The sequence below is a fragment of the Vanellus vanellus genome (assembly GCF_965231255.1).
Source record: "Vanellus vanellus genome assembly, chromosome: 1".
In the NCBI taxonomy this organism is placed as follows: Eukaryota; Metazoa; Chordata; class Aves; order Charadriiformes; family Charadriidae; genus Vanellus; species Vanellus vanellus.
The window spans coordinates 115,523,296-115,534,835 of record NC_138905.1 but is presented as its reverse complement, the minus strand read 5'-3'; the positions used below and the strand labels follow the sequence as shown (position 1 = coordinate 115,534,835).

At 40.4% G+C, this 11,540-nt stretch overlaps 2 protein-coding genes across 3 annotated transcripts in view; one reads left to right on the top strand and one right to left on the bottom strand.

Annotated features, from left to right (window-relative positions):
- Positions 1 to 165: 165 nt before the first annotated feature.
- Positions 166 to 5,019, top strand: LOC309676497 (ATP synthase-coupling factor 6, mitochondrial-like). Of its 2 annotated transcripts, none has more exons than XM_082489049.1 (4): positions 166 to 306; positions 739 to 927; positions 2,579 to 2,703; positions 4,891 to 5,019. In XM_082489049.1, exons 2-4 carry the CDS (start codon positions 758 to 760, stop codon positions 4,917 to 4,919), a joined length of 324 nt encoding a protein of 107 aa, XP_082345175.1. In that variant the 5' UTR covers positions 166 to 306; positions 739 to 757; the 3' UTR covers positions 4,920 to 5,019. The 2 variants fall into 2 exon arrangements, with proteins under 2 accessions (XP_082345175.1, XP_082345174.1); XM_082489048.1 differs by lacking the exon at positions 166 to 306 and adding an exon at positions 358 to 401.
- A 439-nt stretch (positions 5,020 to 5,458) lies between these two features.
- Positions 5,459 to 11,540, bottom strand: part of LOC309672867 (junctional adhesion molecule B-like) — a 39,674-nt gene continuing 33,592 nt past the window's right edge. Inside the window, exons 6-9 of the mRNA XM_082484481.1 lie at positions 10,882 to 10,984; positions 9,101 to 9,212; positions 7,336 to 7,369; positions 5,459 to 6,188 (exon numbers count right to left, since the gene is read on the bottom strand). Coding sequence (XP_082340607.1) covers positions 6,156 to 6,188; positions 7,336 to 7,369; positions 9,101 to 9,212; positions 10,882 to 10,984 — 282 coding nt within the window. The 3' untranslated portion in view covers positions 5,459 to 6,155. The remainder of the gene's footprint in view (positions 6,189 to 7,335; positions 7,370 to 9,100; positions 9,213 to 10,881; positions 10,985 to 11,540) is intronic.

Genomic DNA, 11,540 nt, shown 5'->3' with positions numbered 1-11,540 from the left:
CCGACACTGCCACCCCCCCGCGCAGGGGCGGGAACTACAGCTCCCGGCGGCCTCCGCGCGCCGCCAATCCGCGGGCAGAGGGAGGGGTGGGGGCGGGGATGATGGCGCCTCTCCCGCCGACCCGTTTCCTCCCTCCCCCTCCCCCCCGGAAGTGTATCGCCGACTTCCGGCGGTAACGGGGGTAGTGGGCTTTTGCCGTCCTCCCTTTTTCTTCCCGCCCTCCGGTTGGCAGCCGAGCGGGGTTGCGTCGTGCGGTGGGCCGGGCGCCGGGAGTCTGAGCGGGGCTCAGCGCTGTGGTGGCCCCGGGTAGCGCGGACGGGGCGGCTTCCCGGCGTGCACTGCGGGGGGGGCGGGGCGGGACGGGACGGACCCGGGGTGGCGGCGGCGGCGACTCTCCCAAGGTGACTGTAGCTGGGCCGGGGCAGCCCCGCCGCGGCTCTCGGCCCTCCTTGCCGCGGCGCCGGGGGGTGATGGGGGGCGGCTTTTCCTCCGTCGGTTTGCTCTTGGGGCGTTTGGGCCCTGGGGCGAACGGCGCCTCCCGGCCCCGCCGCCTGCGGGGGTGCCCGAGCGGGTCAGAAGGAGACAGGGAGGGGGGATAGGGGACGGGGGGGGATAGCGGCGGGGCTGGTGCTGCTGGGTTTGGCTGGGTTAAAAATTCTTGCTTTTAAGGCAAAACCTGAGCTAACTAATCCCGTGTTTCTGTTTTGCTCCCCCCCCCGTTTGTTTTTTTTTTTTTAGCTAAAACGTTGGTGCCATCATGATTCTGCATCAGATTCTGAGACTTTCTTCCATTTTTCGCTCTGCGGTTTCCATTCACTTGCGCAGAAACATAGGGCTTTCTGCTATTGTCTTTAATAAGACAAAAGAGCTCGATCCGGTTCAGAAGCTCTTTGTGGACAAGATCAGAGAATACAACACAAAGAGCAAGTAAGTAAAGGAAATTATTTTAAGGCTGATGGCAAAAGGGGGAAAAATGTTGAGTTTGACAAATGCTAGTATATGCTAGCTTTGTAGGTTGGTTTCTAAATGTTTAAGGTATGCTTTCCTGCAACCCTTATTGATAGTGTCACAAGTGAGGCTTGTTATAGAATCGTAGGACATCTCAAGTTGGAAGGGGCCCGTAAAGGTCATTGAGGCCAACTCCCTGTTTCTCGCAGGACTACCTAAAACTAAGCCACATGACTAAGAGCATCATCCAGATGCTCCTTGAACTCTGACAGGCTTGGTGCCGTGACCACTTAGCTGGGGAGCATGTTCCAGTGACTGATCGCCCTCCTCTACAGTAACGGGAATTGGAGGAGAAAAGAAAAATGTATTTCAGATCAGCTGCATTCTTGTGTACTTGACAGAAAATGTCTAATTTTTCCTCTTAAAAAAAAAAAAAAAAAAAGAAGTAAAGCCGATGTCATTCTTCTTGGGGAGTTAAGGCACTTAAAGTTAAGGTTTTTTGTGCACTACGTGAACATACCAGTATGTTAATTTTTACCCATCTGTGTGCTCTGTAAAAAGAAAAAAAAAAAAAAAAGCCCCTTTTTTTTTCATCTGGGGAAGATGGCTGTTCTTCAGTCTTGCTGCCAGAAGCTGAATGGAAATTGCCTCCAAAAACAATTGAGAATTAATGGAACTGTGAGGCTGATTCCTTAAACATCTAACGTTAATAAGCAGTTCATTCAAATGGAATCTTAGATTCTTGTAATGTTTGAATTAACTACTTAACAGGAAACTGTACTATGGTAATTCTGTAATTTATTCTTGGGAATTATTCTTGGGAAGGAAATAAGCTACTACTTAGTTCTACTGGAGGAAGATCTGTGTTTCCACACCCATAAACTAGCCTGTGTAGGGAGGCATATTTTTGGTGATTTAACAACTCGTAAGCGGTATCTGTGTTGGTACAACTGAGCATTGGTAATCTAAAGAGTTACTATTTTATATTTCTATCCCAAGAAATCCCTGTCTCTTGGGTTTTTTGCTTGTGTAGTATTCAAAACACCTTCTCGTTGCAAGAACAGTTTAGCTATTTGAGAAATAGCGGAGGTGCAAATCACAGTTTTGTTAGGAAATCGCAGAAAGGTTTAGGTTGGAAGGGACCTTGAAGATCATCAAGTTCCAGCCCCCCTGCCATGGGCAGGGACACCTCCCACTAGACCAGGTTGCTCAAAGCCCCATCCAGCCCGGCCTTGAACACCTCCACGGAATGGAGCTTCCACAACTTCCCTGTGCAACCTGTTCCAGTGTCTCACCATCCTCAGAGTGAATCATATCTGGAAAAAGTGAAACAAAGAGCCCTGAAAGCCTGGATATTCATTGTAGCTTTATGTCTTAAAAGGCTACCTCTGTAGCTTGGATTTTCATCATTGATAGCAGAAAGCCTGTACTTTACCCTGAGAACCTTGTTTGTAAGGTAAGTAGACCCTACCTAAGATGTGTTGTATCTTGACTTTTGGAAATATTTTAAATGGTTTGCTTTAGTTGGTTGTCAAAAAAGTTTGTAATTCATAAATGGCCATGAAAATGTAGAACTTCCACATGAAATTTCAGAACTGAGCTATTAATCAGAACTTCTAATGTTTTTTAGGCAAGCTGGAGGGCCTGTCGATACAGGCCCTGAATTTCAGAAAGAGATGAATGAATCTCTTGCTAGACTGCAGCGGGCATATGGTGAGGGAGATCTAACCAAGTTCCCAGAATTTAAATTTGAGGGTGAGTTAAAAATCTTACTGAGTTTCTAATTGCAAGTAAGGATGTGTTCACTGACTGTTTTACTTAATTCCCATTTAGTTTTTATTTGGACCATTTATTTCACATAAGATGCCCTCAGTGAGTATCTTTACTTATGCACAGTTCACATCTGATTCCATCTGGCTCCTTTTTTTGATCAATTGCCTTTTCCATTTGAGATGTGGACTTAGACTGATGCTTAACAAAACTTGCAGTCAGATCCAGCTATCCTAATTACCCTTCACAGGCCCTAAAGAAATAGCACAAATATAATAGAAATAGCCAAGGGCCTATTGCGAGGGTTTTTTTTTCATCCTCCCCAAAGAGGTCAGGCAACTGGTTTTCAAATGATAGTCTGCTATGTCATCCAAACTGCAATTTGTAAATTCTATTAGCTCATCTGGAAAGCTGATGATTTCAGAAAATGAACATAGAACTTAACTTTGTTGCTTAGGATTACTTCGTGATGAAATTATATTAACCTTTTTCTTCACTTGTTTGGATACCACTTCTGTTTAATTGCTCTAAGTTTGTGCTAGCATGTTTTCATATTACCCAGATTGATTATAACAAGAAGAATGCTTGTGTTGATTGGTTTATCAAGAATGCAAAGAAACCGCACAAACTCTGTCTGCCTTAGGACATAAAGGCAACTTTAATTTTTTTACGGACAAGCTCATTTCTGTAGTTCTTTGTTTCTTTTGCTTGCTTATGTAAGTACAGCTCAAAGTCTTCATTGCTCACAAGCAGTTTTAGCCTAAAGTCAGGTTTTGGAGGGGTAAGCTGTCTTTCTTATAAGCTGTAGGTAGCTGGGATGCAGCAATCTTGAATGCCCCAGCGTATTTGGTTTATGTGGCAAGGTTTTGGTAGTGGGGGGCTGCAGGGGTGGCCTCTATCAGGAGAGTACAGGGGGTGTCCACACATCTGACAGAGCCAGTTCCATCCGGCTCCAAAATGGACTCACTGTAGGACACAGCTGAGCCAGTCAGCGATGCTGGTGGCGCCTCTGTGACAACATATTTAAAAAAGGGTGAAAAACATTCTCTATTCTCAACCCTCCTGTGGAGGGAGGGAAAGAGCAGGAGAGCACAAAGCTTGGTGAGCATCTGGCAGCCAGCCAGGGTTAAGCCACCATAGTCAGTGACTTGTAATTCTGATCAGACTGACTGGAATTTCTAATTTAGATTAGGAACACACCTAAAAATGTTTTGGGTTTTGGTGTACTTCAGTTGGATTAAGGAAGAATTTGGTATCAGGTTGTTACTGCTGCAAATGAAACAAAGCATCTGTGAAGTAGGATCTGTGGTGTTTCTAACCCCACCTCCACCCCCCATTTTAGGGACGTTTTCTTTATATTCAGTTTTATTTCTGTGTAATACATGAAACAGTACATTTTAAAGTTTAGGATTTTTTTTTTTGTAATGAAACAAAATTTGTGTGACCATAGGAACAGAACAAAGGGGGAAGAGACTGTGTTTTTACCACTGTTGCCTATCCTTAATCTAATTTCAACAAGTTTTCAAAACTAAGTGGCTAGATGGATAGAAACTTCTTTTTTTTTGTCTTAATGAAGATTACTATAAGCTGAGCATTACCTCTCTGACTCTTTGTAGCAAGGAGAACAGGCATTAATAGCCCACCTGTCAAAAGCCCTAACCCTTCTGAGTTTGTACCTTTGACATCAAGAGCTCCTTCCTCAGTGTTTGTATGTGGAGAATGTCTTTTCCTGAGTGGACTTGAAATTGTGCACTCCATTCTGTTAATCAGCTATAAGACAACAGGAAAGAGCTTGGTTACTTGTTCTTATATCAGAGCTATATTGGAAATACCAGTGTCATGTTATCCAGTAATGTTCCAGTTGGCCCCTTCATTTCTCTGCTGCCTTCTCCCCTACCACAGGTTTTGCTAAAAGCTGTTTTGGTGGAATGTTACTAAGGCACATGTCTGTCTTAAACCTTATGTATAACTCCTCTAAAGTGGAAAAGAACTGTCTCCAGTGTAGTTTATTCCTTTGTACTGCCCCCATCACACACTGCAGTGTACAAGACCTTGCTTTAGCTTTCCAACTTAATGTTTATTTTTCTTTGAATAACAGATGAATTGTGGTGTTCAAGGCTGGACTAAGAAGAGACTAATATGACTTTTCTCTCTCTCCCCTTCCTCCTTTAGAGCCCAGCTTTGAGGAGACTGCAAAGTGATCTCTGCAGGTTGTACACCAAACAGCAGTGTACCTTAATGGAGTTGCTGAACATGGCATGAATTGTAACTTAATAAATGCAGTGTTTCTGTTTGATTTCAGACGTGTGAATACATTCTTAACTGTATGGTGAACATAGTTAGCTGTGCATGTCAACTCTTTAACTGAGGCATCTGAGTACTGTTTCTCAGTGTTAACTGCAGAACTCCTTTGCCAAGCTACATTTTCGCACTGAGAAGTTACAACACTGGCAATGATGTACCAAGAAGGAACTACCTGTTTTTCTGAGTTTGTCACATCCAAAAAGCTTCTGCAGAAAAAACCCCGTGAACTGTAAATCTGTAGCCAAGCCCTATGGTAGTGATGGACCTGCACAGCCAAAGGCATAGGCACAAATATACTAATTTTACACTGCATCAAATAAACATGTAAGTGATGCAGTGTTACTCTTATGGAAGTAACAAACCTGTTAATGAGGTTGAGAGATTTAAATTTTAGTAACTGAATTATTGACACAAACACTTCAGGTTTTGAGGAACTGTTTATTTGTGATGCTTCAACAGCTAGAGTCCAGATACTACAGCTTGAGTTGTTCTGGCATGATTTTTCTTCAGACTAAAATTACACATGCAGTCTACAGAGAGGGAGATACACTTCCTTGTGGAAGAAAAGCTGGAGGCATTTTATATTAGACAATAAAACACTGATTGAGCCTCAATTACAGGAAGTTTTATTTTGTCAGGATACTGAGTTTAAGTCTGTGTGACTACTTCTGCACTCACAGATGGCTTTGATAAATCTAATACAACATCAAAGTACTAATAAGTGAGAGTTGTAGGAGATTTTGAGCCCTTGACAATGGTGGAGACATAAGTAATAGAAGCAGTGGTAGCAAGGTCATATATGAAAGTTACCTGAATAGATTGTTCCAAGCTGTAAGAGTGAATCCTGTAGCGCTGCATGTATACATGAACAAAATGAGAAATCTTCACAGAAATTGATTGTATATTCAATTTAGTTCTATCTTTAAGGATTTTTTAGGGTTTTTTTTTGTGTTTTTTTTTTTTTTTTTTTAAAAGCAATCACAGTTAGGTTGACTAGATCTAAACATTGGCAGTTTCTATTTTCAGCATGTAGTATGCGAAAACAGTATTTACAGAGTAGAGGTCAAAAGATCCCTTTGATACTTTTGTATAACAAGTAGTCATTTGATGTCCCTCACAGAGGCTGAAATCTTCTATATAACAAAGGACTTGGTATGCTTGAAATCCTAAATGAAGCAAACGAGGTCACATAAGTAATACTTCAGAGATTTTAAACAGATTAACATTTAGTATACCTTTCAGAAGAAACTAAGGCATTGAGATTGAAAATAAGTATGCCTGCTATTAGTTAATGTTTACTCATTTCTGGAAAGCGAAGTCTACAGAATGCACTGCTACACAGAAGTAATAACCTATTAAAAAATACAATTATCAAATGACTCTGTTGAGCATCTGATTCATAAGTGTGTTAATATTGATAAACAGATACCACAGCTCTTCAAAATTTGTTCCTTCCCAACTCAGAGCAACCAGGTAGGTGGCCTCAGCAAGTTTCTTACATGCATCCTAGGTGAAGGAATAAGCTTGTGCTGTTTAGTACACTCTGTTTTCATTAAAGAAAAATGGGCAGCATTCAGTGAGCTTTTAAGGCTACTACTGTAGCTTTAAAATATAGATAGTGAAACGAAGTTGCTCCTAGTTGAAGCTTTAGTTGGTGCTCCGTTCCTTTTGCACCAATCCGAAAAGCTGGAGCAATGTACATGCGCTTACAGCCTGTGAGCCCCCTCAATGAGGAAGGGGGGGGGGGGGGGGGGGGAAGTAGTAAGTTTAGCTTCCATATTTAGTCAAGCCTTTTGACCCACGTTAATCTTAGAGGTAAGGCCAGACTTTCTCTAGCTGCTGCTTTGGACTGTGTCCAAGTTAGTTTCTTTGGTTAACGAATATGCACGAACAAGGCAGAGCAGAAGACTTCACAAACAAAAAATGGCATAATTAAGTGGACAATATAGAGATGAGATTGCCAGATAGTGTTACCATTTCAGTTTATCTGATGAAAGGAAAGTAATCATGAAAAGGGTAAAGAAAAAGAATGAAAGAAGCTAATAGACCAGGGAGATGTAGGAAGAAGTAGGTAAAAGAGAACCACTGCTCAGTATGGTAAAGAAAAAGATGGCAAAGTATAGAGCAAGGTGCTGTAGTTGCATGGCACTTGAGACTAAGTAAGAGGAAGCTACAAACACAAACAGAGATAAGGTATCTCCAGGTATTGGTGGCATATAAGGTTAGGGGGGCCTGTGCAAAAACATCACAGAACTAAGGCATTTTGAAGACACCTAGAACATTTAAACATACTACCAAATGCAAAATACTTGCCTTTTCACTTGTAGATTGATAGAGGGTCTTCTTTCTGTTAACAGAAAAGGAACATAGGTTAAATAGTGACTTCTCTGGTGTTAGTTTTAACCCTTTGAGAACTTATTTATGAATGCATATTTCCTGATTTCCAGCAATCCTTAGAGTTTTTCCCCTTCTTAGAAAAAATGATAACAAATCCATTGAGTGCTTTTAGAGAGCTGTCATTGTCTCATTAACCACTGTTAAATTACCTTCCCATACTTGTCTTTTCAATGCTTCCAGTTATGCTTTTTGTCTAGTTCATGGCCAGTATAAACAGCATAGTATTTTAAAGTAATATTAGTATTTCTCTTTAGTACTTTTTTTTTGTACCTCCTATTACCTAGAAGTGCTAAAATAAACTTTTAAAAGAAAAAAAAAAAAAAGAAAAAAGAGAGAGAAAAGACTTAAGAGCAGCCTCCAATGAAGAACACAATTTCAGCCTTGTGGGGGACTTGAGGAATTCTGACTTGCTACAAAGAAATTTAAGTGCATGAAATAAATCCATATTAAAGAAGGGGACCAGACACCCTCATAAAGCCTCTACCTGTCATATTTTTACAAATATTTCCTGAAATAAACTGCAGACATGGCTATGAGGACAGTTCAATTTAGTTCCGAGCATTTTTTGTCTAGTTTGAAGAGAAGACAAATGCATGCCTGTAGCTGAGTTAGGGGTGTGAACCATAGCTATGTAAAAGGACACATCTCTGGACACTTATGACAGCAATAATCCTTAATTCATTTTCTGACCAACACACTGGTTCTAATAAGGGAACCAGCTGGTGTGTAGGATTGAGTTTATTTCAGCATTCAAAAAAGCAACTGTACAAGAATCATGTGAGAAAGGCCTTAAACAATCCTCGCAGTTACTAAACCATGAGAAACGTAAATGAAGTTTGCGGTGATTTGTGTACTACTTGCATCAAGATACTTACTGGGAAGAGCTTCCCTCTGAAAAAGAAAAAAAAAAAAATTAGCACAAGAACATTTTCCTTAGCTAATTTAAAGTTCTTCAAAATAGTTATTTATAGCTTATTCAGCTCTTCAGTTTCTAGAAGGAGTTTTTGAACCAAATGTCCTCTTTTTGGTGTAGTGAGTTTAATCAGGAAAAGATTAGGTTGCTCTCAAATGAACTTCCAAGTGAACAAGAATTCTAACACGGCTCTGTTAGCCTTTTGATTTTAGGCAGCGGACCTTCTCAGCCCCCGACATTTGGCATCCCTCCTTGCTGTCCTGAACTCTACAGTCACTAACGTAAACGGGCTGCTGGGTGTCCAGGTTTTTTGCAGCGATCCTCAAAAGCAAGGTTTCTCCATGTGCACTTTCGCCGCGACCCAGAAGAGGGAGCCAGTAATTTAGTTTCCCCTTCATCAGAACCCGGCCGCTCAGGTCTTTTAGTCTGCAAGTGAACGTGCACGGCTTGCTTTTATGATGCCTTTCTTTGCCATCCTTTCTCAAAACCAGAGCAGAGAGGCTCCTGGAACCAGGGTTCGGCTCGTAGCTTTTCCCCAGATTGCTGTTTGGTAGCCTTATGCAACTGCACAAACATCTCCGTGTTGTTCTTAAAGTATCTTTCGCAGTAGAAGTTAGCAGAATAAAAATGTCTACACAATAAAGTTGCTGTTGTAATACTCTTTAGCTTTAGTAGCATGGAGTTAGAGCCTTCATAAAAAGGAAGACCCGTTACAGTCAGCAGAAATACAGACTGTTTTGACACATGGAAGGAATGATTTTACTTTACTTACTTGAAAAGTAGCCCTTCTTTTGGGCATAAAATACTCCAAGGCCGCACAATGCCATTACCAGAGCCACAAATACTACTGCAGCAATGATACCACTTACGTTAAGGTCATCTGTAATTATAAAACATCAATCCAATGTTATAAGCCGTACAAGTTTCCATTGGCTGGATTTTTTACCTTAATTACTACAGGCACCTTTTGTATCTATAGGTGGGCTTTGGCCCAGGCTACATAAGTTAATTAGTAACATGCAGATGTAGATAAGCAGTCCACAAACATTAGTGCATCACAGCCACGTTAACTGGAGTGTCCAATACACTTCAGCTGCTTAGTTCGGCTCAAAAGTAAGGAAAGAATAAGAGGGTCAAGGGGTACATACTCCTCATTATACCTGTCCCCAATAAGTATTATCCATGTCATATGTCTCTAAGGGAAAATATCTTGAAATCTTTAAAGTGTTTCCACACAGGTAGTTTGCCTAAAATGACTGAAAGAGCTGGTGGCAATGTCAGGTCCCAGTCCTGAAGAACTCTTCAGGAGAGTTACTTAAAATTCAATGTTTTGTTTAAAAATAAACAGCAAAGCTTTTAAAATTGAACACAATAAAGGCCAACAAGTATTTTAGCCAGATGTCTAAAGTTAAATTCTACACTGACCTACTGAAACATCTAGCCGTTTTTATTTTCAAGGTGATGACCCATGCCCATTTCCTGGTATAATCACTAAGAGCTTCAGACAATCATCCATTTTAGGAAAAACAAAAACATCAACAAGAAGAAACATGTTCATAGGTTTTTTTTTTGTTATATATCCAATTATTCATTTGGATCCTGACTTTAAGCATACATTAATATATGGCTGGGAATTTTACCTCCAAACCTATCCATTTTTGTGGATTGGTTGATAGCAATTTAGGGCTTTGGCGAGTATTTCCACAACAAGGGCATTCTGTCTTGGTAGCTTGTGGAAGACTTGTTTATAATCAGCCAGGAATGTATTAAAAGTGACGATACAGTGATTTTCAGCTAAGTTCTAGGAAAGCACCAGACAATTGCTTTATGGAATACTTGGACATGTGCAGTATTAGTTAGGATCTTTTAGAAACTTTGTTTCTTTACCACCTGCTTTCCTATCGAATCTGCAAGAGCTAGTTTTATATTCTGCAAAAACATTCAAACTTTTTGGGTTATTATAGATTCTACCCCTCCAGCCTTTACTAAAGTCTTTATTAACAAACCAATGTTACACTTCACCTACACTGTGCAAGTAGAATTTTTTAAGATGCACTGACTTCTTCCGTGTTCCTCTGGCAGGTATCAGTGAATCACAGTTAAATTTATGATCTGTTACATTAAGATCTCACATGAATGCATCTCAAAAGGGAGGCTTTTCTTAAAGAAAATAACCCAGTGGACTGGCACGTTATGCTGTACAGCTTCCACAAAAGCATTCTGAAATATTAAGCATCTCAGATGAATACTGCTGTTGTGTGAAGTTCAGTGCTTAGCAACCTAAAGGCTGGCTACTACAATAATTTTAAGGTAGCTGCTTTTCTGTGAAATGCAGTGAGACACGTTTGTGCTGTAAGAAAGGAATGCTTTCAGTAGCCAGAGCAACAACATATAAGGAATTGCTATTATTATTATTATTCCTCCCTCAAAATGCCATAATCAAATAAAAAGATATAATTCAATCTGGTTTTAGCTTCTCAGTGACATCACGCAATAAAATCATTCGGATTGCAAGACTGTTTTCCACCCTTATTTGCTTTGATACATACCAACTTGCATTCGCTTCACTGAACATTTCTGAGATAATCCAACCCCATTGGAGGCTTCACAGAAATACTCTCCAGTGTCATTCTTTGTAACTGTGTTAAATAGCTGTTAAGACAGAGTCCAAAACCATTATCAGAATGGAAAAAAATTCAGAATTCCCTGTGGGATAGAAATTTTCACATGTCAACAGGGTTTGGATGGTTGGTTGCGTTTTTAAACAAAACCAAATTAAAAAATGAAAGAAAATAAGAAATTCACCTCTTAATTCAGCTCCCTAGTCATATCCCTTGGTTCTTAAATTCAGCTTCTGGTCTAAGAGGGTCTTTTAGATGGATGTTCTAACCAGGTGGCGTGTATCTATAAGGACATTCTTTTTCAGTGCTTTCCAACAAAATAGATTTTTTTAGACACGTTCTAATTTCAGAATCCCTGATATAGAAATATTTTATTCATTTCACAAAAAAAAAAAAAATAAAAAACAACATCATGTAGTACCAAAAAAAAAATATTTCCCATGGGAAGTTTGTGGGCTTCCACACACCCCCCCAAAAAATGGCACTTTCTAGTGCTAAACTGCATTATTTATCAACTACTACTGCTGTAAAAATAAAAATAGGGAAGCAAGAGATGGACTGAGACTGACTTCATGTTCGTTCCAGTG